This window comes from Pelodiscus sinensis, chromosome 18 (assembly GCF_049634645.1).
Source record: "Pelodiscus sinensis isolate JC-2024 chromosome 18, ASM4963464v1, whole genome shotgun sequence".
Classification (NCBI taxonomy): domain Eukaryota; kingdom Metazoa; phylum Chordata; order Testudines; family Trionychidae; genus Pelodiscus; species Pelodiscus sinensis.
Genome location: NC_134728.1, coordinates 14,028,199 through 14,053,702, shown reverse-complemented (window position 1 = coordinate 14,053,702; position 25,504 = coordinate 14,028,199). Strand labels below are relative to the sequence as shown.

General features: G+C 43.2%; 1 protein-coding gene and 1 long non-coding RNA gene across 3 annotated transcripts in view; both read left to right on the top strand.

Annotated features, from left to right (window-relative positions):
- Positions 1–5,439: 5,439 nt before the first annotated feature.
- On the top strand, positions 5,440–13,692 carry PCK1 (phosphoenolpyruvate carboxykinase 1). Of its 2 annotated transcripts, XM_006125340.4 has the most exons (10): positions 5,440–5,598; positions 6,149–6,398; positions 7,458–7,639; positions 8,290–8,493; positions 9,013–9,200; positions 10,439–10,601; positions 11,105–11,329; positions 11,416–11,547; positions 12,540–12,635; positions 13,223–13,692. In XM_006125340.4, exons 2-10 carry the CDS (start codon positions 6,175–6,177, stop codon positions 13,675–13,677), a joined length of 1,869 nt encoding a protein of 622 aa, XP_006125402.2. In that variant the 5' UTR covers positions 5,440–5,598; positions 6,149–6,174; the 3' UTR covers positions 13,678–13,692. The 2 variants fall into 2 exon arrangements, with proteins under 2 accessions (XP_006125402.2, XP_006125404.2); XM_006125342.3 differs by lacking the exon at positions 5,440–5,598 and having other exon boundaries at positions 6,225–6,364.
- Positions 13,693–18,561: 4,869 nt separating this feature from the next.
- Positions 18,562–25,504, top strand: part of LOC112546167 (uncharacterized) — a 67,270-nt gene continuing 60,327 nt past the window's right edge. Inside the window, exons 1-2 of the long non-coding RNA XR_003089799.2 lie at positions 18,562–18,848; positions 25,185–25,332. This is a non-coding gene — a long non-coding RNA (uncharacterized LOC112546167). The remainder of the gene's footprint in view (positions 18,849–25,184; positions 25,333–25,504) is intronic.

Sequence of the window (25,504 nt, the reverse complement as noted above, 5' to 3'; positions counted from 1 at the left end):
GAGAAAAAATTCAATACAGTGGAATTGCATTCCACTAATAAATCCAGTGTATTAGAATACAGTTATTACTAAAAAAAAAAAAAGTGTTTTTCATCTAAAACAGAAAACAAAATGTACACTTGAGACACTTAAAAAGGCCCTTTCACTTTCCTCAATGACTTTATTGATGGGGAAATGTGCCATCTTAACACTCCTGAAAACTGGAGTATTGTCTTAGCTAAGCACAACAGACAGCAGCAGGGCAAGTTAAGTATAGTTGTGCAACATGACCAGTATGGCTAGTTTGGCGGGGGACAGAACACTCCATGGATTATACTGGGATTTGTAGTCTCAGCGCTTCTGAAAATCCAAACTCCTTTGTGTCTGAAATTGAACATCCATAACTTGAGGCTCCCAAAATGAGAAGAACCATTTGAAAACCATGCCCCTCATTTTCCTATGCTCCATAACAATAACATACCTCACAAGGGTATTCTCAGGCTTAACAGTGTGTTTGAAATGAGCTTTCGATCTTCTGGTGAGAAATGCTAACCAAATACGAAGCATTCGGTGGTTAAGGATTGACATTCCCAGTATATGAGTACTCATGTTCAAACTGCTGACATCACAAGTTGAAAAGTCTGGAAGCCATAACATAACATGAAACAGACAGATTCACTTAGCAGTGCCATTAATTTGGCTTTTGAACTAATGCCACTAAGATGAGTCTGACCCCTTTTCTACAGATATAAACATTGTTATTTTACTCTCTCTTGCTTGTTTATACACACACACACACACACACACACACACATCCCCCCAATCATCCCAACCCTGGCCTGACATCGAATTATCTCCCCCATATCCTCTTTCTCCACATCAGAATCATAAAGATATTAAATACAGTACACACATCTAGCCATATGCCTCTATCAAGGGCACAATGCTTCATATTCTTGAGTATGCCCTACTGACAACTTATCTACTCCAAGATGTGAATGGATGAGCTGGGAAGCCATATGAGGATAGGACAGGAAAAAGATGTATTAATTAACGCATACAAAGCTTAGAGTAGGTTGGGAAAATTCCAGCCAAGCATTGCCAAATCAGCAAAATCTTATGAAGCAGTGTCAGAACATTTTGCAGAGTCTGATTCTGCCAAAGTACTGGTGGAACACAAGCAGGATTCCACGTGTAAGAGGGTCCAATGCACAGGCAACCTTCCTTTCAGCATTCATTTGCCTTTAATTTTATTGTTGTAATGCATTTTTATCTCTTGGAGCAATCTTTAGTATCTCTTATCCACTCCATGTTTTACCAGCCTTTGGTTTTATCAGGAATGTTGGCCTTGCTATGCATCAAGGACATCTCTTGTTACTTCACTATTTTCTTTACTTTGCTTTTACAAAACACAATAAAAGACCTTCCAGGGAGTGAAGTCTTTCCTGCCCCTGCCCCCCCTCCCCCCGTATTGCTGTTTCTTCCAGTCACTCAACAACTAACCCAAGAGACCCTTAAAACTAATGGCAAAAATTGTGTGTCAGGTTGGAATTTTTATCTACAGTACAGATAGTCTTGGCATTGCAGCGTTTCTATTCAGGATTTTCATTCCAATACCAAGAGATGAATTATCAGAAGCAATGACGTCTAACTAATGGAAGTCTCCTTGGAAAAATATAACTGAATGGCATAAACATGAACTTTTGACAGCTTCTGAATTCCCCTACAAGCTTATAACTCATTAACTAAGCTACTAACACTGATTTTATTACTTTGTAATGTTCAATCGCCTGACTCAAGTCAGATCCCAGATTTGCGGTTCTAGAAACTTTATGGCTACGTCTACACTGGCCCCTTTTCCGGAAGGGGCATGTTAATTTCAGCTATCGTAGTAGGAAAATCCATGGGGGATTTAAATATCCCCCGCGGCATTTAAATAAAAATGTCCGCCGCTTTTTTCCGGCTTTTAGAAAAGCCGGAAAAGAGCGTCTACACTGGCCCCGATCCTCCGGAAAAAGCGCCCTTTTCCGGAGGCTCTTATTCCTAGTAGGAATAAGGGTGCTTTTTCCGGAGGATCGGGGCCAGTGTAGACGCTCTTTTCCGGCTTTTCTAAAAGCCGGAAAAAAGCGGCGGACATTTTTATTTAAATGCCGCGGGGGATATTTAAATTCCCCGCGGATTTCCCTACTACGGTAGCTGAAATTAACATGCCCCTTCCGGAAAAGGGGCCAGTGTAGACGAGCCCAAAATGTATAGACGCATACACACATAATACAGCGGGCGCTCCATCAGTGTGAAAACTGGTTTGAGATGAAAAGACCATTTCATTCCATGGTCAGCGTCTCTGCTGAGACTGTGGGTGAAAAGGTAGAAAAGAGTATGAAGAGGAAGGTAGCAAAATTGGAAGAGGATAAAATATTACTGAAAATAATTAAGTCCAAAGCTGTCAGTGAAGCATTACAAAGAGATCTCTCTAAACTGGGTGACAGGGCAACAAAATGGCAGATGAAATTCAATGTTGGTCAGCACATTATCTCAACTACACATAGACAGTTATGGAAGTCTAAATTGATTATTATCATTCAAGAAAGATCTGCAACTTATCGTAGACAGGTCTCTGAAAACATCTGGTCAGTTCACAGCAGCAGTCAAAACAGAATGTTAGGAACCATTAGGAAAGGGATGGATAAAACAGAAAATATCATGCTGCCATTATCTAAATCCATAGTTTGATCACATCTTGAAAATTGCCTGCTGCTCTGGTCTCCCCATCTCAAAAAAGGTATTAGATTCAGAAAAGGTACAGAGAAGGACAACAAAAATTATTAGGGATATAGAACAGCATCCATATGAGAACAGATTAAAAAGACTGGTACTGTTCATCAGAAAAATGGGACAACTAAGGAGGGATGTGGCAAAGGTCTATAAAAGCATGAACGGTGTGAAGGAAGCAAACGGGCAAGTATTATTTGCTCCTTCACATAACACACAAACAAGGAATCAAGAATATAACTGGGTTCAAAAGAGAATTAGATAAAACCATGAAGGATAGGTCCATCAGTGGCTATTTAGTCAAGCTGGTCAGTGATGTAATCCCATACTCTGGGTGGCTGTAAACCTCTACTTGCCAGAAGCTGGGACTGAACAAGAGTAAATGGATCACTCAATAAACGGCCCTATTCTATTCATTCCCTCTGAAGCATTTAGCATTGGTCACTATGGGTATGTCTACACTAGCTCGTTAGTTCGAGCTAGGTAGGCAAATGAGGGCAACTGGAGTTGCAAATGAAGCCCGGGATTTAAATATCTGGGGCTTCATTTGCATGTTCCCGGGCGCCACCATTTTTAAATCCCCCTTGGTCTGAACTCCATGCCCGCGGCTACATGCGGCACGGAGTAGGTAGTTCGAATTAGAGATCGAGGAACGAGGCGTAACGGTAGTTTGAATTAGGATCTCTAATTCGAACTACCTACTCCGTGCCGTGTGTAGCCGCGGTCATGGAGTTCAGACTAAGGGGGATTTAAAAATAGTGGCGCCCGGGAACATGCAAATGAAGCCCCGGATATTTAAATCCCGGACTTCATTTGCAACTCCGGTTGCCCTCATTTGCCTACCTAGCTCGAACTAACGAGCTAGTATAGACATACCCTATCAGACATTAGGATACTGGATTAGTTTGACCTTTGTTCTGACCCAGCATGGTTGCTCTTATGACTGCCTATGTGTGATCGGGTCAACATGGCGGCTTTATTTTGAGACTTTTCTGTGCACAGATTCCCTGAAACACTGCAGTACAGGTTGGACCTCACTGGTCCGGCACCCTCGGGACCTGAGCAGTCCCGAATGAGGGAATTTTTCGGACCAGGGAAGGTCCCCTGCCTCTGGCCCTCTTACCCTACCACCCCTCCCCACTGCTTGCTGCCCCGGCCCTGCTGCCATAGCTGCTGCACCAGCCCCACTGCCAGCATGGCAGCATACAACCCTGGCCCTGCTGCTGCTGCACCAGGCCTGCTGCCAGCCGGCACATGGCCCCAGTTGGGCTGCTGATCTGCTGTGGCCCTAGACAGGCTTCCCCTGCTGGGCTGCTGCAGCCCAGCCCACTGCCAGGCAAAACCACCACTGCCAGGCCAGCATGCATGGGCTGCCCCACTACTACAGCTGGTCTGCTGAGCACCTGGCCCTGCCTTTCGCAGGGTTCGCAGTTGTTGGTCCTCCCGCCAGACCACGGATGTTGCCAGACAAGAAAGTCCTGGTTTAGGGAGGTACAACCTGTAATGGTGCATAACAGAGTGAGAGGAGGGCACATTCATATAAATCTCAAGCTTCTCTTTATGAAAAGTGTTTTCTATACAGTGGACATCTAAAGACCTAAACATAGCAAAATGCATAGGAAGTGATGGGCCAGATATCCCAAGAGTTTAGGCCAGACAGATGCCCTCAATTGTCTGATTTATGGGCAGGATTGTATCAGTTATACAGACACGGACAGCTGAATGCCTGAACTCTGTAAATCTGGCCTGATCTCTAGGAACAGTGAAGGAATGAAATATTTTCACATTGTTACCATGGGGTCAATCATTTCATATCAATTAACGACAAAACAGCTCCTGTTGCCTTATGTATGGAAAGCAGAATTGTATTTTATTCTTTTATTAACTTTGAAAACTGCAATTACTTGTTCCTTGCTAAACACAAGTAAGTTTTGTGATTTTTTTTTAAGAGGTAGCAATTTAAATATAACTTTATATTTCCTATAGTAACTCTATTAAATCAACAATAACAGAAGGTATTCTTGGTTGCTCAGACAGATGCTGATCGGTCACTGCTCACGATGCTGGAGACTACCGATTCTGTACACATGAATAGCCCCGGTGTAGAGAGATGGAGCTTTTTGCTTAGCTCTAACACTACAGGAAATTCATCAGCAAGAACTTTGGGCCTCGGTTTTCAGAACTTTATGCACAAACTTAAAACCTCCAGATACATTGCTGTGTGACTACAATGAGAAATGCATTCTTTTATTCCCCTCCTACTTCTGCTTAAAACTGCCCTTTATCCCCACATCAGGCTGCGTTTCCAAGGTAAGTAAACACACTTTGTATGAGCCTCCCATTCACACATACAGGATGTGCCAGGCTGTCTGTTATGCTTTACTACCCTTGGTGTTCCAATTCCAGCCTCTTGTTGCGCACAACCTCTCTCACATATTGAGGCGTTGCAACACTTTATACATCAGAGCAGCACTAGCTGAAAGATTGGCCAAACCAACACGTTTCATAATTGCTTCAACAGCAAATCAAAGGGCTGAGAATCTCTGCTTCAAGCATTCATTAATCAAGCCTGTTAAATAATTACCTCTTCAGGGCTTCTTGTCATCAGTTGGTCATGACGACAACTGTCCAGGGCACTGTTCCAAGGGCTATCCTGTGATGACATACGGGGACAACTAGCCTGCTTCACCTCTGCTGGTGGGAAGGACTCCAGCATGTCAGGAGTATTTAAAAGAGGAGGAATCCTCCTTAGAAATAAACAATCACAAGAACAGTCCAAAGTAGACAAAAATCGGAACAGCGGCTAGACGCAGCAGCAAAATTCTCTCGGAACTTGTTTACAAGAAAGTAAGTAGAGCTTCTATATATAAATTGTGTGTATTCTTCTAGAGCTTTAAATTCCATATCTATGCACAGTGAGGTTATGTGGATTTATTACCATAAGCACACAAATCTAATCAATGAGGAATATGTTTTCCTAAAAATACATTGAATAATAGAAAGAATGTGGATTAGATTTGTATCAGAGGAGTAACCTGTAGTGATACTTCACAAAAAACAGTGAGGAGTCCTATGGTACCTTAGAGACTAACAGATTTATTTGGGTATCAACTTTCATGGGCAAAAACCCACATTGTAGGATGCACTGCCTGATGTGAGGATAAAGTTGCATCTGACAAAGTGAGGTTTTACCCATGAAAGCTGATGCCCAAATAAATCTGTTAAGTCTTTAAGGTGCCATACGACTCCTCCCTGTTTTTTGGGTACAGACTAAAAGGTCTGATACAAATCTAATCCACATTCTATTATTCAATGTATTTTTAGGAAAACATATTCCTTCCATTAGGAATTGCTGGGTAATGTGTTAACAGGTCAAACATTTGATCTTTGATTGCAGACAATATCCACTGCAGCCTACCAATAATGCCTCCACAGCTGAAGACTCGACTGAACATAACCCCACAGGTTGTCCAAGGAGATTTGAAGAGACTATCTCAAGAAGTGAGATACTTCATTGAAAGCACCGCCAAGCTGTGCCAACCTGCGAGAATTCATGTTTGTGATGGCTCAGAGAAAGAGAACAAAAACATTCTGGATCTCATGGTAGAACAAGGTATGATCAAGAAGCTGAAGAAGTATGAGAACTGGTAAGTAACATGCAAAAGAATGTCAGGATTAGACTTGAAAGAATTGTGGTAAACGGTTTTCCATGAAAATTTACATTTCAAAGGGCATTTCATTTCAACCATGTTCAAAACCCATGCCTTTGACATTTACATTTCACATCAATAGCTGTGAATGGAACACATTCAGCCTGCTTAATTAGCCTCATTAACACAGGTCCTACAATAGATAGGTACTTCTGCTGCTGCTATGTATATATCTTGGTTTCTGTTATTTCCACTCCAATTCATCTGATGAAGTGGGGTTTGTCCACAAAAGCTCATGATTCTGTATATTTTGGTTAGTCTCTAATGTGCCACAAAACTACTTGTTTTTAAAACCGTTGAGTGTTTACTTTTCATGAGCATTTGAGTACTCAGAAAAAGTGTGCTTTATCCTTGAATATTCACACTATGGTAATTTAAATGGTATTATTCCATTTTCTATTAGTTAGTTACATAAATCGTCCAATTCAGGAACAGAAACTATATCATCTGACTTGTGTAGCCCCATGAGTCTTCAAAATGCTTTCCCAGTGCAAGGGATTACATTCTGGTCTCACTTAGACCCCAATCCTGCAAACACTTACACCTGTATTTAAAAGTTTTATAGGACCTTTGCCTTGCATAGGAGTCACTCTGTTGATTCCTGTGTAAAACTGACAAAACTCCCAATGTATACGGATATAAATAAAGAATAGCGTTAACCCTTAATTCCCTGTGAGTTAACCCCATCTGACAGTTGGTGAAGATGAGGATGAGCGACATTAACATGTAACTGTACTACAGTGAAATTTCTAAAGATGGGACATCTTTTCATTCTGCAATATTCTTAGCTATTTTGAGAGAACACATTTAATTGATCCTTTATCTGAATAAGCTGTGGTTATCTGGAAAGAGATCTGCAGGATATGGACTCTGTCACCCTATCCCCTATAGAGCATTTTAGCTTCTGGTGCCACGTGGACTCTAGTGAAAGATTAAATGTACTCTACTTACCACTTTTTAATGACCAAAGCACGATTTCCTGATGTTTTTTAATAGTTGGTTGGCTCTCACTGATCCAAGGGATGTTGCAAGAATTGAAAGCAAAACAGTCATTATTACTCAGGAGCAGCGAGATACCATTCCAGTCCCCAAAACTGGAGCTAGCCAGCTGGGTCACTGGATGTCAGAAGAAGATTTTGAGAAAGCTTTCAGTGCCAGATTCCCTGGATGCATGAAAGGTAAAAATAAAATTCACATGGCATAATAAAAACTCACACATAACAATAATAAAAATCAACATCTAAAATGAAAGTCTATTTAGCTAAAATTAACAAACTTCAGCACGTAAAGGTTAGACATTTAATCCATTTTATCAGGAACTTTCAATTTCAGAGCTCTACATACATATACACTCATCAGTGCTGTGAAGTAAAGGAGTCATTTGTAACAAACTTGGGAAGGTTGGGTGACTTTCTGAAATCAACAGCGAGTCAGCAGTAGATTTGAAAGTGAGGAAAGAATCTAGGAGCCCTGACTCCTTGGGTCAAATTCTCTTCAATGGAATTCCACCAGTTTACACAAGTAGAGAATTTGGCCCCTTGCTCCTTCTGAGACCGCATGACGATTTACAGAGCACTGCAACTTTTATCATTTAAAAAACACAGGAAAACTACAGGTAGTTAAAAATAAAACCTTTTCTTACCTAACCCAACAAATAGGAATGTTACAAATCTATAAATATCCTCTGAGACCATCTCCCAAAGGCAAGAGTTTTTAGAGAAGTGCAAAAGTTTAAAGGGACAATGTACTTTTTAATGACTATTCCAACAATACACAGTTTTTCTCCATGGTCACATCTCACTCACGGGCCTCTACTCCTGCTTCACAGGACGTACAATGTATGTCATCCCATTTAGTATGGGGCCCGTTAAGTCTCCTTTATGCAAGATTGGGATTGAGCTGACAGATTCCCCCTATGTGGTGGCCAGCATGAGGATCATGACCCGGATGGGAACAGCTATCTTGGAAGCCCTAGGGAATGGAGAGTTTGTAAAATGTCTTCATTCAGTTGGGTGTCCTCTACCACTAAAAAGTAAGTAATTATCCTATCCATTAACTCTGGCTAATTCTTACACATGTGCTGCATCTATCTTGTAATTGTGGCACACTGAAAACGGACAGTGTAGTCAGCGGGAGGTTTTGGAGTGCAACAGAAGCAGGGTCACATCCCAGGCACGGTTCCCTCTAACTTTTTTCCATCCATGTGTGGAATTAATTTTGTTCTCTGCACTGAGGCATATGTGGATGTGCACCACTGGTAGCTGCTGACTGTTTCTGGCTGTGGGTGCTCTGCTAATCAGCCGGGTGGCATTTGAATCTCTCCTGGGTGGCTGCCCATGTCCTCATCTTAGAGGAAACACTGGCAGGTGAAGGAATGAGGACTTATTTAAGGCTTTCCTAGTGGGCAGATTATTCCACAGCTACCCACCGCAGGGTTTCTGAAGCAGCTGGAACTGGTGAGTGTCAGAGTCAGGATGCTGACTAGATGGATCTTGGGTCTGACCCAATCTGGCAGTTCCTATATTCACTAGTAGCACATTGTGTTTTGCAGAACCACTAGTCAACAATTGGCCCTGCAACCCAGATTTGACTCTGATTGCTCAGATTCCTGATCGCAGAGAGATCGTCTCATTTGGCAGTGGTTATGGAGGAAACTCCTTACTGGGGAAAAAGTGTTTTGCCCTCAGGATTGCGAGCAGAATTGCCAAGGAAGAGGGCTGGCTTGCTGAGCACATGCTGGTAAGAGCTGTTAAAATCATAAGTGCATTTTTTGAAAGCAATTAAATCTCAAAACAGCTCAACATGAATTGATATTAGTGAAATTACCCTCTGGCATGAATATTCCTGTGATATGAGATTACATAATGAACAATGAGCTTCTTTAGAAATATGGAACTACTTGTGTTGTTGATAAATAAGCATTTTATAGAAGAAATTAGAAAAATAGGGAGCTAAGGAAGATTTCCATATGTTTGTCTAGGCTAGTGTTTCTCAAACTGTGCTCCGCGGAGCCCCAGGGCTCCACGAGACATCTTCAGGGGCTCCGCGAGGTTAACAAACTGGAAACATCTATAGGTACAACACATACAATCAGTGGACCGCTGGGGCTCCACATAAATTTTTACACATGTAAAGGGCTCCGGATCCCAAAAAGTTTGAGAACTGCTGGTCTAGGCTCTTGATCCTGAAATATTTTCTATGCAGTCAGACCTCAGTACCCTATTCACTTCAATAAAGATGTACATGGGAATAAGGGCCTTCTACATGCAATCAACAGCTTGCAGGATAGGGTCCAGCATTTGTAAATTTGTCTTTAATATTAAAAACCTCGCATGAAAAAAAAAATCTTGCAAATATTCATTTGCTTTTTAAAAATTAATTGTGTTTCGCTCTGTTCATGCCCTTCCCGTATTCACGTTCCACTTTCACTTGAACAATCAATTTCCCTGTTACAAAATGGTCTTGGAAAGTGAATTTCCTACTCATGCACATGAGTATTCATGACAAAGACATCTGTGAAAATATTTGTGCCATGCTGAGCCACTCAGGGTACTAAAAAAATACCATGTGGCTTTCCTGATTATTTATCACAGCTCAGCAACATACAAATATTCAAAGTTTAAAGATTTTTAATCTCTACATTAAAAAAAAATGATCTTCCTCAATCTCCCTTTTCCCTTCCTTCTCTAAGCTCCTTGAGTGCACTTTGGAACACATAATAAAGTTTGAATAAACATGTGAATAAATTTGAAAAATCTGTGATCTGTTCTCATGTATTCCGTGGGGGGACATTTTGTCAAATAAAATATTATTTTGCAAATTATTTGCTCAAATCTAATATTAAGACCATTTTCTTAAAAATCTTCATATAATTTAATGCAAATCCTACATATCTTATTATTACTATTTTATTTCCTGGAAATAATACAAGTGTAGGAAAAAATAAGCATATTAAACAGGGATGTTTTTTTCAATAGATCCTGGGTATCACAAATCCAGAGGGTGAGAAGAAATACTTTACCGCAGCATTCCCCAGTGCATGTGGAAAAACTAACTTGGCTATGATGAACCCAACTCTGCCAGGATGGAAAATTGAGTGTGTTGGGGATGATATTGCCTGGATGAAATTCGATGAGCAAGGTAACTTGTCTTGTTTTAAGGCTGAATTACTCTAGGGATCAGTCTCTCATTTCAGTCTGTGACCATGTTTCTCTGAAGCTGATGGCAGCAGGATCTGGATGGGCAATAACACAGTGGCGGTTCACCAGGGTTAGGCCCTGGTGGGCTGCCGCCACTGTATTTACCTGCACAGCCACAGGTACTGGTGACCACCGCCAACAGGATCTGTGAATCACCATTTCTGGCCAATGGGAACAGTTGGAAGTCACGTGGACCTGGACACCACTTCCTGCAGTGCCCATTGGTTGGGAACGGTAATCCGTGGTCAATAAGAGCTGCGATCTCTGGTACCTGCGGTTGTGCAGGTAAATATTGCAGTCGGGGTCTGCCAGGAGCTAACCCTGGCAGAATGAATCCGGCCCACAGGTCAGTATTTTCTCACCCTTGATCTGGATCCTAGTCCGCTGAGATTTCAAATGATGAGTTAAGTGATGCCAAACAATGATACAAAACCTACCTTCCAGGTAATTTAAGAGCAATCAATCCCGAAAATGGTTTTTTTGGAGTTGCTCCTGGGACATCAGTAAAGACAAACCCCAATGCCATGAAGACCATACACAAGAATACCATCTTCACCAATGTGGCAGAAACCAGTGATGGAGGTGTCTACTGGGACGGCATTGATGAACCGCTTGCACCAGGAGTGACACTGACTTCATGGAAGAATAAGAAGTGGAGCCCGGAGAATGGTAACTCTGCATGTTTGGCAGACTTTTGAAATTCCGTGTATATTTCAAGTTAACGCTGCCATCATGAAATATTTTGGTCTGTACAGGAGAGACTTGTGCCCATCCCAATTCTCGATTCTGCTCCCTTGCCAGCCAGTGCCCAATTATTGACCCTGCATGGGAATCTCCAGAAGGAGTGCCGATTGAGGGTATAATATTTGGAGGTCGTAGACCTGCTGGTAAGAACTGCAATAATGTGTATCAAGACCAACGCGCTAGCCACTGCATGCTTGAAATTGCTGGCAATAGTTAGGTTTAAACATGATTTTGCTATTGAGAGGGTTCCTGAGAAATTAGAGAAGCAAAATCACTAGATTAGTAAACCACATTTTAAAGAAGTGGCCACTGGTTTTTGGGTGTCCCACACTTTATAATTATCTGTATTAACACTCACAGGCACCAGTCAAGATCAGGACCTCATTGTGATAGATATAGGACAGATACATAATAAGAGGCAGTCCATGCTTTAAAGGGACTTATAATTTAGATAGCCCTGAATGAGAGAGTGGGAGAAATGAAGTATTATCCTCATTTTAAAGATGGGGAACTGAGGCTGCCTACTGGACCAAGTTCCATTCAAAAATCAAGTTGCAAGGGATGCCCACCTTATGACTTTTAGCCTTGTGGTTAGAGCACTTCCCTAGGATGTAGGACACTCAGTCAGGCTTGATTCTCTCCTCTGCTTTATTGGGAGAAAGGATTTGTGCTGAAGTCTCTGCGCTGAGGTCTCTTATCTCTGAAGGGAGCACTAAACTATGGGATATTCTAATATGAAGCTTCCTCAGTTTCTCCTATTTAAGTTGTCCCATTTGGCTAATTAAAAAAAGAATAGAGTAGATCTCCCATCTCTAGGGAATGGGTGCCATAATCACCAGACTACACAGTCCATCTGTCTTTCTCTCGTTCTTGCCCACAGACTCAAAGCATTTATACACAGTGGAACAGCTTCAAATACTTAAAGATTCCTTGGGCCAGAAAGGAAACAGAGAGAACTTTGGCCTAAATTAATTTTCTAATAAGAGAGGGCAGGGGAAAATGAACTGAATTATGTAACAGGAAAAAGAGGGACTGAATTATTTGGTATCATGCATACTGCAGTACCTCAGGTAGCTAATGCTGTTATAGTAAAGACTTTTGGACATTTAATTAGTGTAGTTTTTGTTCTCTACAGGTGTGCCTCTAGTATATGAAGCTCTTAACTGGCAGCATGGAGTATTTATAGGAGCAGCTATGAGGTCTGAAGCAACAGCAGCTGCTGAGCACAAAGGTAAATAAAAATCTAATTTGCCTTTCCATTTTAAAAGTTGCGCTTCTGGATACCCAACTGGGATATACACTAAAGTCTATTTCATGGGAGTTAATTTTGTGAATTGTGCAGTTTTCAAAATACAAAAATATTCTCGGAGCTAAGAAAATGCTAACTTAAAATTCAGTCATGAGTACAAAACAACTCAGTATGAGTAATATCAAGCGGGGACACAGGATGTGGCAGTCTGAGTTGAAAGATCTGATACTGAGCCATTGTGTGTTCTTACACAAGTCACCAAAGTTTTCTGTTGTACTACCAAGCACATATGGAATGGGCAGTGCAAGCTGGTTTTGAAAAGCCTAACTTGAGACATGTAAGTCTGAATTTTCAGAGTGCTGACCACCTATACTATTCATTTATTTAACCGGGAGTTGACCTTGCTTAGCACCTCTGAAATTCAGGCTCTTAATCAGTTTTTGCCTCGGTTTCTCCATTTGTAGATTGGGGATTATGCTCAGATTCCTGAAGCTCTTTTTGCTGACAAATTAAAATGTTGAATGAAAGCAATGTATTTTCTAACTTTCTATTGTACATTCTTTCAACAGGAAAAATCATTATGCATGACCCCTTTGCCATGAGGCCTTTCTTTGGATACAACTTTGGCAAATACCTTGCCCACTGGCTTAGCATGGCACATCGCCCCTCTGCAAAACTGCCCAAGATCTTCCACGTGAACTGGTTCCGAAAAGACAAGCAAGGAAAATTCCTGTGGCCTGGTTATGGGGAAAACTCCCGTGTGCTGGAATGGATGTTCAACAGAATCCGTGGAGAGGCCAGTGCCAAGCTAACTGCTATAGGCTACATCCCTGCGGACACAGCCTTGAACTTGAAGGGCCTGGAAGGCATTGACATGACGGAACTGTTTGATATATCCAAAGAGTTCTGGGAAAAAGAGGTGAAAGAAATCAAGAAATATTTTGAAGAGCAAGTTAATGCCGACCTCCCATATGAAATAGAGAGAGAAGTTCTTGCATTGGAGAAGAGGATAAAACAGCTGTAATCAAAACATTTCTGAATCCACACATAATGAAGATGACAAGCACACTTTACTGGGAGCTCAACAATGCATTGATAGGCAGGGGGCTATGCTGAAAAAATATAACAATTTTCCTTCTGAAAAGGAAAATCAAGGTTGTTAGCCAGCTGAAACTCCTGAACATTTCTGAGGTAGCTCCAGGCTCATGGGTTTAGAATTACATGTGCAAATGACTAAGACACCCAAACAATCATTTGCTTGCACAATTATTATAATTCTCACATAGTTACATGCACAGATTACTTGGATATGTTTTTGCCTGTGCAATTCTAAAAACAGATTCCAATGTTTTAGAGAATGTCTGTGTTGTTTTCTTTTGTACTGATTATTAAAGACCCAAATGAATTTGTTTTTACATCTTAATGGTGTTGGTTCAAAAAAAATTAAGCTGTATATATGTAGTATCTAACTATATGTTCTATCTTTCAAATATTTGGACAGATTACTTACCAGAACAAAAGATTGTTTTGTATTACAAACACTTATTTAAAATATTTTTATTTTAGGTCTCATATTCTTGTGATTTCCAAATGTTTTACACAGCCTGTTCTTTAAATCAGTGAAATAAACTTTTTTACAGAATATTCTCTCATTCCCTGTATTCTTACTGTCCAGAAAACAGCATGCAAATGACCTGGGCCTCCAATCATTCCTGCTGTAGGGTACATGAGGAAAAAAACTAGTCCCCAGCTAAGTCAGTTTCCTACCCATGATTGAAATATACTTGAAGTCAAAGACATTCCAAACAATAAGTGGCTTCTGGGACAGTGTTTTTGTAATCACCATCAGTTAGAGGTTGGCTCACATGCTGAAGTATGAGGGTGCATGTCTATCCCCCCCTCTAGGGGAGAGAGGAAGTAGGGCGATGGTGTGGATTTCTGGTGCTTTGTGAAGAATGTTCGGGATCATTGAGATTATAGGGTTTCAGGAATGGGGAACAAGGGTGCTTTACCCAACTGCTGAACCCCTGACGTCCTCCCCACCAAAATTCTTCCCCTCATGCCTTCCAGTCCACATGAATGGCAAGCTGCCTGTTTTTCCTCCCCTTTGAACGCTTGCTCACCCAGAATAGGTTGCAAATATTTGTTTAGTAAAAAAGAAAACCGCTTCTGTGGTGTAATTAAACTCTTTATAGACTCAGCTTCCTTGCAAAACAAATAGAGGCTAGGGCTGATCAACAGATGGCCTTCAGAGCTTACTAGGTGAGGTCACACCACCGGGAAAAGCTTTAACCATCTCGTAGGGGTGTGTTTAGGAATGACCTGAAGCAGGCCACCCCATTACAGGGAATCATGCTAGAGCAAGTACATCAGCTTTGGGTCCATTGCTATGGGATGCAGCACTAGGAATTTGCCTCTCTTGTTCCCCTATGCCCACCCCTTGATTCTCCAGGGAATACATTCCAGATGACAGTACAATAACATGCACTGAAAGAATAACATTCCAATCAATTGTAACAATGATATTTTAATTACTTGTGCTTCTCCCTCTCTGCACCCTGCTCAATTCCCCCCCCCCCCGCCCATTTTTAAGAACATTGCTATTAAATGCACAGGTATGTAAACTATTTAACATTAAAGCAATTACAGAAGATGGGGAAAAAAATGTCATAGAAGGTATGAACCAGACAATAATGTTGGATATGAATCAGTCAACACCTGATTCGTATTTGTTTACACCCAAACCCATCAGTATCTTTAGGCAATGCAATTTACATTCTGAATGATCAAAATGTTTAGTATCAGCAGATGAAAATTTTTTTTTAAAACGGTGGTTTGAAATGTAGTCAACCATGCTGGATTATGGTTTCAACTTCTCTAAACCAAATACATACCATGCTTCGTAAATGTAAAATGGATTTGAACAAAATATTTTCAAATTGAAATCTGGAAGCCTCTTCCATTTTAAAAATAGACAGTGATTCTAGACAAACTAGCTGTTAAGTATACAATCTGGCCTATTAAAAGGACTTCAGTGTAGTGAAGCATTGTAGAGACTAGTGCATAAAACATTTAGAACCATAAAGTTTGTATCAGTTTATACTATGTAATGAACTTTGTGTTCTAGAGGCTTAGAACATGTCATTTTGTTAAGCTCTCAGGGATAGAGCAGTGACTATCATGGGGAAAGAGGAGAAATGTGGGGCCAACTTTTAAGTGTAGCTCCTTCCAGATCAGCAGAATTACATTAATGTATACAGCTGGCCTATGATCTCTTGTTAGGTGCCTGGTAACCGGAATCACAACTCTGCCACATACTAAAGTGTGACTGTGGGCATGTCACTTAACCTCTTTGGACCCCAGTTAATCCATCTACAACTGTCATGCAAAATAATCACTCTTTTTGAGCAAGGATGGTATTTCATTGAAATCAACCAAACAATGTGCACTTGAGCATGTTTTTACATAAAAGGATTCTTTTAAATGTATCTTTGGCAAAAGAAAAAGCAGAGTGTAGTGGGGTTGGGATGGCAGCAAGGATTAATGGCAGGGGTTCAAACAGGAATTATTTTGGAGGATGTCTGTGAGCTGTGTAATGCAAGAGGGCAGATTAGATAAGCATAATGATCTAAGCTGGCTTTGAAATTTATGAGTCTATGAACAAGAATCAAAAGCATGGTGCAGTGTTTGTAAACTACTTTTGAGGATATGTCTACATTGCAAGTAAAGAGGGGAATGTTGCATGGTGAGGTGTATCTTTGCTGCCATTGATTCAGCTAGTATAGGAAACATTAGTAGTGTAGATGTAAGCACAGGAGAACAACCAGACTACACAGGTAGGATTCCCAGAAGTAGAGCCCTGCAAATTATATCCATGGGTATCTGCATCTGCAGAAATCCACTACTCATTTTGGCAGATACAGATACCCATTTTGTATCCTTGGAGGCTCTACCCAGAAGGCTTGTACTCTGGTTGCTAGCCTTGCTGAAGCCTACATTACTAGTGTTATTTATGCTAGCGAGACTGAAGACAGCAGGAGTACATTTACCCATGCTACCACAATCCTTCACTTGCAGTATAAATATATCCAGAGACACTTGGACAAAAGGTGCTTCCTTAAAGGAATCACAGTATGAGCAGAGATGGGTCTCAGCTAAAGGTCATATCCAGATTTTGGTCTCATTTTCCTTAAAGTTTGGGGCCTCTGAGTCTGGCATTTTGTTTGAGACCCATTTCTAGGTCAAATTCTTCAGTCCTGACCCTGCAAATCTTTTATCCAGCAACAATCCCATCATTAACTTGAATGCACACATCTGACTTCAAAGGGACTCATGAGTAAGCACTTCTTCAATGAACAAGGGTAAAGGGAATCAAGCAAAACTTGCACTCCGCTTTGCAAAACTCTCATTCTTTTTCGTTACCTCCAGGAAGGAACAAAAATCCAGCTTCAAACCTCTCATCTCTCTCACAAAAGGCCCAATTTCTGAGGAAGAAAGAAAATTCAGGGAAATGAGACATCTTGCATTCTAAGCCTTTGGCTACCATAGGAACATTATTTATTCCACACGCTGCAGCATAGTCAATTAGCTTCCCAATTGAAAGATAATTACCATAACTGGAGACATACCTGGCTGGGAAACGGCTGCAAAACTGCTTAGAAAAGACAAACTGGAATTCCAAATTAGTAATCATCAGTGAACTACTTTCCTGCCAGTGAATTAAGCCCTAAAAACACAAAGGGCACATTTTCCAATGCAGTGTTGACAAACTTTCATCAACAGTGTTTCAAATACATCCAGACGCCTCTGACAGCTAGAATGCAAAACATTTCTGCACGGAACAGTGCTACAGTATTATTTACACAGGATTCTTCAGTCATTATAGACTTAATATTCAGCCATGCAACTTGGAAGGAACATTATTGCAATAGAGTCACTATTAATACTATTTAATTAAAGAAATACACATGTATTAGCATGCAAAATTCAGACCCTCTTTGAGCATCCCATGATATTTGCTTTCCTACACATGACTGATATGTTTTTTATAGTAAAAAAATTCCTGTAAGATCTCTGGCTTTTTTCCCCATGCAGCTGTAAGAAACAGCAAATTCTATTCTATTCTATCTTGGTTCTTTTACTGCCTTCATCATGCCAGTAGCGGAGCACTTTCTGGGAATGCATTAAGTGATGTGACTAATATCTGTCACATATCTGTCTTCTTTTTGCTGTGGATCCAGTGACTTCACTGACGCCAATAGAGGTACTCCTGATCTACACCACATAATTGAGACCAGATTCAAGTTCCAAGATCCTTTCTGCTTTGCATGGCCTTTTGTCAAAAGGGTCCTCTCTGCTTCTGTACCAACTCTCCTTCTGTCGTGCTCATTCTGCACCTTTGAGTGTGGCCCCTTCTCCTGACGTGGGCCCTCCGGTCCCGTCATGTGTAGTCCTCCCCCTTTCAGGGTAAAGACACTATAAACCAAACTCAAACAGACATGGCTCTAATCCCCCACCTACATTGACTTCACAGCAGACTCATTCCCCCAGCCCTGGCTGTGCAGGGTTGTCTGCCTGTTCCTGTGGGAGTGATACCTCCCACAGCTTTTCCCTACTTGTGTCAGGGTGTTTTCATGACATCTTTTCCAGAAGCCAGCAGTGGAACCTAGTTCCTCCTCCTCCTCCTCTGGATTTTAGTTTAGGGACCTGTGACGGGGCGGCGGGGATCGCGAGCCCCAACCCCGCGCCCCGCACTGGGGCGCCGCCGGGGACAGGCGCTGAAACACCTGAGCGGCTTTGCCGCGCTTGTTCGGCGGCGGCCGCCGATGTAGGCGGGGCAGGGCGGCGGGGATCGCAAGCCCCAACCCTACGCTCCACGCCAGGGGCACTGCGGGAAATGGCTGCTGGGACATCCGAGCGGCTCTAATGCGCCGGCCCAGGGCTGGCGGCCGGCGCAGGTGCAGGGGCCTCCGCCCGGAGGGGCCACCCATACACTGGCCCAGCTCCTCCCGCAGGGGGCATGCGCCGGCGTCCCTGAGCAGGAGCACCGGGTTTAAAAGCCGGACGGCCGGGGCGCAGAAGGGGGAAGGGAGCTCCGGTGAGACAGGGCGAGGATGATTGTTCCGGACAGCGGCGGGGCGGAAGGACTGATGGCGGACCCAGGACGGGCAACCGACTGCTCCGTGATCGGAGTGGGTGAGTCAACCCCGAAACCCTACTGGACCAGACTGAGACATACAGACCCGAAAGGGTCAGAGGAAGCAGCCCAGGACGGGGTTGGAAACCCCGGGGACCGGTGCGTTGCGGCCGTAGCCCCCCCGGTCAGGACCCCCCTTAGGGTCCTGGGCTGGGACCTGGAGAGGGGGCAGGCCCAGGTCCCCCTCCGCCCCGGTTGGATACCGGGGAGCCATCCAAGAGACAAATCCGCAAAAGATAACGACCCCCCTCCCCGAGGTAGGGGCCGAGACTGTTACAGGACCCTGTGGTACACGGGGTCTGCTGATTCTTCACTGCCTCCCTGGCCTTCCTCTCATTTATTGGACATCCGAGTCTCTAAGGCGAGGTCTATACTAGACCCAGAAGTTCGGTGTAAAGTACATAACTCCAGCTAAGTTAATAAAAAAACCCAAGAGCTCACCTAAGTGTCCCTGTTGGAGAGAGAGGGCACAAGGTTTGAAAACACAGGAAACAAGAGATCTCTGTGCAGGATAATCGTCCTGTCCTGTGACCCTTTCCAGAATGTTACAACAAAACCAAAGGCTGGAAAGTCTTATCTGTTTTCATTCTCCCTAGAGAACTTATCAAAGTTCCGGGGTTGTTTTGATTCCACCCTGCTGGCTTTTCACCCAGTGAAGCAAACCTTGCGTAAAGCTGCTGTTTTTCTACTGAGCTGTTTTGCTCATTTCGTAGTAAGTGTTTTTGTCTTTGAAAGCATCACAACAGCACTGTGCAGGCTGAGAGACTGAAAGAGAGACCTGGGGAAGGGCCCCACTGCTCTTTCCCAGGTAATACCTGAAACCAGCTGTTTCCAAGCAAACCAGGCTCCATTTCTATGGAGAATCAGTTTCTAGGCCCACACCAAAAAGAGATCTTACTCTTGCTTTAATTACACAGCATTTGAAAAGGGCTTTAAAACTAGTTAGAGTAACAGCCTGAGCCCCCTCCTTACTCCAATCTCAGTAAAACCGTAAGTAGCTTTTGTAATCATGATATAGGCGGGCTCAGACACAGCACATGGTCATCAAGCCTATGTAAATGCAGAAGGACTGTAAAGGCAGAGAGCACAACAAACCCCATTTTTATCCACAGGAAGCCAACAACGTATTGCACCACGTATTCCTGAACAGCTGAGACCTTTCCCACTGTGATCTATATCTTTCAGATTCCTGGGGATAGATCTGAGCAGCTGTAAAATCCCAGTAGTATTTAAACAAGCCCAGAGATGAAGCTCATCTTACGTAAGACAAGAAAGTGCCGGTCCAGTAGGTCTACAAGTCCATATCACCACCTTCTGGCAAGTGTTGAGAAACTCTGAGCCAAAGTCTAGCCAGTCATGGGAAACAGAACCAGCATGGGTGCCCACGGGTGCTGCGAAATTGTGTTAGTCTGCAGATATATTCTCCAAACCATGAAACACAGTCCCGCCCTCAAGCAAATGATTCTCGGCTAAAATAGGAACAAAGTGTATGTATTCTCATGCATAAGCTGGTGGGCTAGGTGTGAAAGAATACATGCCAAACCTTCTTTCCAGTCCATATTCCCTGGGAGTTATGTACTTTCTGGTCAACATCTCTGTGCAGAACCCCACTACAATGTGACACCATCCATGGACCCAGAAAAAACCTAAGACTAATCCATTTGAGCAATGTTTTCCAATTTTATTTGGCCACCGAACCCTTTTAAACTTAAAATAATTTTGCAGAACCCTTAATAACGGTCTTATATAGGGAGCTGAAAAAGTAGACCACAAATAAGTAAGGATAATAATAAACAAATGCTAAACAAGGTCATGAGATCAACATTTAGTTTAATTGCACGTATTTTAAAAAAATCACATTTAAAGTGTACAAAAAATAAAGCTAAAAAACTAATATGCATTAAATATTAATCATTATTTTTGTAAATAATAAAATGTTATTGTAATGGAATTTTCTCGCAGAACTCTTATTTTCACTTCATGGAACCCCAGGGTTCCACGGAACATAATTTGGGAAACACTGCATTTAAGTAACTCTGCTAACATAAACATTCGAGCAATTTAAAAAAACCCGCAGGAGATGCCAAAGGATGTTTTGACTCTGGAGTGATTTTTTTGGGATTTAGAGCATATTACACTGTGTCTTCTCCTTCAGCTCTGAATTTTAATCCTACTTTGACTTGTGTTCCAGCAAAAGTTAATGGTAAATGGTCGGAAAAACACTTTCCCTCCAGGTCCCTCCAGGTCCTCCAGGTCTGTTACATTGAGCTAGATGTGGCTGGACTTGCTTTCCAGTTTAAATCGCTGGGAGAAAAAAATCAAGACTACACTGCAAGTTCATTAAGGGTCAAAGGATGACCACGTTGATGTTAAAGGCACAACTCCCACGGAAATCAATGGGACCAAGATTTAGGCGTGAGAGAGAAGAAACTACAGGTTCTGTGATGAGGTTTGCTTGGGGAATTTTTGTATGTTCAGTCTCAAGTTTCTGGCTTTTAATTTGGAAATCTACCAACATTTCCCTCTGCCTTCATAGGCAGCCAGTGGAAACAAGAGGATATAGATTAAACTAGAGCATCAGCTGAAACACACACATGAACATTTAGGAAATGGTTGGGTGATTCAAAGAGGGAACGCAGTAGCCTCTTGTTGCTGGAGGATGGAATCAGAAAACAAATTTAATGGTCTCACCTTGATCCCTAAAAATCTCCACAAAGTCTGGCCCAGCGGGCCCGGCAGGCACTGAGGGTTCCACGGCAAAGTGTGGTGCAAGGGGGCTGACTCTGTGCCTCCAGAAGGGGGCGAGGCTGAGGTAGGGTTGCCAGGTGTCTGGTTTTGAACCAGACAGTCTGGTATTTGAGCTTTCTGTCCAGGAAACAAATTGAGAAAATACTGGACATATAAATGTCCTGTATTTTCTAATTAAGTAAGTTTTATTATTATCATGAGTATCCGTACTTAATTGCATATTGCCTGGCTGGTAGACGCACTCCTGCTGCGTGAGCATGTCTATCAGCCAGGCAATATGCAACTATGCAGTAGAGGTGGGCGGGATGGAATCCCTGGGGCCAGACTCTCCCGTGTACCCCGCTGGGACTGTGCGCGAGACAGGCAGCACCCTGGGATCTGCGTGTGCCCGGGTCAGCCCTGCTCCCCACCAGCTGGTTTCCCCCCCCCGGTTTTCCCCCCTTGGCCAGCCCCACTCCCTACTATCAGCCCCGTTCCCCACCAGCCGGTTCCCTCCCGACCAGTCCCGCTCTCCCCAACCCCCTCCTGGCCAACCCTGCTTCCCTCCGGCCGGTTTCCCCCATTCCAAATCTCCCCCAGCCAGCCCTGCTCCCCCCAACCTCCTCCTAGCCAGCCCCACTCCTCTCCCAGCCAGTCCCCGCCCCCATCCCATTCTGAGATCACGTGTGTCAGGTATTTTTTTGAAACCCATCTGGTAACCCTAGGCTGAGGGCAGAAGGGCTTCCCAGACCTTAGCGCTTCCCAGACCACGATGCAGGCCCCCCCTCCCAGCCCTGAGAGCTGTGTGGAGCAGTGCTTCTGCAGCAATTCAAAGGGACCCAGGGCTCCAGCTACTGCCACTGTAGCAGCCAGGAGCTCCAGGGCCTTTCAAAGCTCTGGGCTCCAGGATAACTGCCCGCTTTGCACCTGCCCCCATCAGTGAGCCTGGTATGGCCCAGTTCACTCCATGATTGACCATTGAGCTCGGGAAAGTCCCATACTGTCACTAGCAGTGGCACTGCTGGTTTAAGGGCTAGCTGCATGGAGAGAGCTAGACAGGGAAGAGAAAAACAACTGCAGGCACCTTTGCCTCATTCCAAAAGTTCTGCCACCCATTTTTATAAGCACCCTCATTGATTTTTTTTTAAAAGAGTCTTCTCATCCCCATTCAGCTAATTGCAGAGGAGGTTCAAGGAAGAGGTCTGCAGAAAAAAATATATTCCTGGCAAAATAACGATTGCTGTCAGGAAAAAGCCACCATACAAATCTTATTAGGGACTTCAGGCAGGGACTTGAAAAATATGCACAGCAGAGATAAGCTAAAAAAGCAACACTACCCAGGCAGGAAGGAAGCCTATCCAGCTGGCTGCGGCTCTAATTCCAATCCATGACTGACCCGTGGGGCAGCTCCAAAGCCACTTAGCACAGCCGTGGAGCTCAGCCAGAAGGCAGCTGCTGGCATTCAGAGAATGTGTCTGGCCATTCCAGATCTGAATTCTGTAATGTACTGGAGAAACAGACTTGATTATAAATGTGACTTGCTGGAACTTGTGGGCGCTAGCAGACTGGCCCAGGACTGCATGCGCCCTGCTCTGTGATGCTTGCAGAAAAGGACACCTTTGGGAGCTAATGTGACCCCATGATACTGCAATACTATTCCTTGAGCGACCTATGTGAGTGGGGAGGAGAATGTGTGTATATGGAAGAGGAGGCAGGGGAATAGCAGTACTCCTGTAAAAGACATTGGTGCCATTGCCAGCAAGCAGCTTAGCAAGGGTGCCTGTACCAAATGCCTCTGCTTAGTCCAGGCTTCAATGGACCCATATTTCAGAGATTTCTGGCCTGAAAGTCAGCTCTGTGCAGAGCGCCAGCGCAAGGCCCATGTGCCAGATGAGTGCCAATTCAGATGCAGAGTTATGGCTGAAGTCATATTGTTTCTTTTGCAGAAGGGTGAGTGTCCCACAGTTGTTCGTAAGGTGCAGGCCCAGCAGGAGAGGTTAAAGTTGCCCCCCTGCACCTGTCAGATTGCCTTAACGTTATTTGATAAAAAGGAGCTGTTTGAAAGAACAGGCAGAATGGGAATAAAAAGTAACAGCAAGATATACAACATGCTGGCAGGGCAGGGCCTGAAAGTCTCTTGGACACAGACCACCCAATGCAAGATGTAGAAAGTGAGCTTTTATGAGCAGGTAGGTGGATCTATTCTAAGGCCATAAGGAACCATGATGATCATATAGTTTGAATGACACAGGTAGCATCTCCTGGAATTCATTTCTGTTTAAATTAGAGCGTAACTTTTAGAAAAATCTCCATTCCATTGATCATCCTCTTGAGAAACTGATCACCCCTGAGGAAATCATAAAGAATGTGTTGTAGTGCCATAGCGCCTCTTGCCAGAGGTCCTTGAGGTGGTTTGCAAACAATGGGGCTAATCCAAAACCTATAGAAATCAGTTGGAGGCTTTCCACTGACTTCAGTGTGTTTTGGGTCAGGCCCATGAAGCCTCACACGAGTTCTGTGATGTAGGTATATATTTGGAGCCACAGACAGCTGAATAAATGCATCCAAGTGACCCAGCAAGAAAGCAGGGAAGAAAACTCTGAAATCCTGACTCTCTGCCCTCTGCTTGCCCCCGGAGCTGGGAGAAGAGGAAGCCTGTGAGTAGTAAGCATGGCGGATAACACCAACGAGGAGGAAAATCCAGGTTATTCATATGTATGTTACTGTAGAACTCAGAGGTTCCTCAACAGGATCCTCAACAGAATGTTATTGTACTATCCATATTACCGTCTTAGTCACTGTACAAATGCATATGACAATGCAGTCCCTGGTATGTGGTGTTTGTAGCCTATGACATGGAAGTTAGAAGATCGTTCTTTGAGTGCAAGATCACCCATTACCGAGGACAGCTTCTAATCCCTCCCCTCCCAATTCAAGTGAAATGTGTCTGACAAGCACTGTTCAGGCTGATGGAGCCAGCAGGAAGGTCAGAGAAGCGTCTGTCCTAAGAGAGGGGGATGATGGCATGTGTTTTGATCTACAAATTATTGAATGAAAAGTAACCTGTGTGCAAAGATTAATGATCAGCAGAAAAGTACCTGCGGGCCATTCATATAACTACCTGCTGAAAGTAATCACTTACAATCAGATGAGGATTATTTCTTTGAAGAAATACTACAGCTGAAACTTTACTGCAGTAAAGCAATTAATGAATGCATTGTAACCGATCCAAATGCAATCAGTGCTGTCTCAGGGCTGCTGGGACCTTCTCCGATTTCTCTTCTCTCCCCCTCATCCTCCTTATTGTTTGCTTTATTTTTAATCTTACCTCATTTGAAAATGGGAAATTGATTTCTTATGTACCTTTACAAAACCAAATCATTTCTTTATTACAAGAAAGCTTGTATTTCATAAGCACGTCATGGAAAATTAAAGTCATTCCCGTTGCTTTGATGAAATAATGGAAAGAGGCGTGGCTGCCGTCGGCCTTCATGTCCTCTGCGTTGCAAGTTAACTCTTTGCGTGCGTGTAAGATTTAGCACAGCTGGCTGACTGACTGTTCAGTTTGCAAGTGCTTTCATCCCCTTTTCAATCCTTTCCTTCTCCAGGCTGGCCCCAGAGAGAAGACGGTGAGTGGCCGCTGGGCTAGTCCCGGGGAGAAGACAGAGGACACCTCCTCCCTGCCTGGGCTGGCTCAGGGAGAAACTGGTGGAAGGCCTGTGTGGTCCCTGCTGCATCAGACCCAGGCAATGCCAGGTAAATCTTCTAGTTAAGTATATAACTTGCAGGCACATACAGAGACCTCAGCCAGAACTGTGGGCCCATTGTGCAAGGTATGATATAAACACAAAAGCTATGTCTAGACTACATCCCTCTTTCGAAAGAGGGATGTAAATTAAACGATCGAAATTGCAAATGAAGCTGGGAT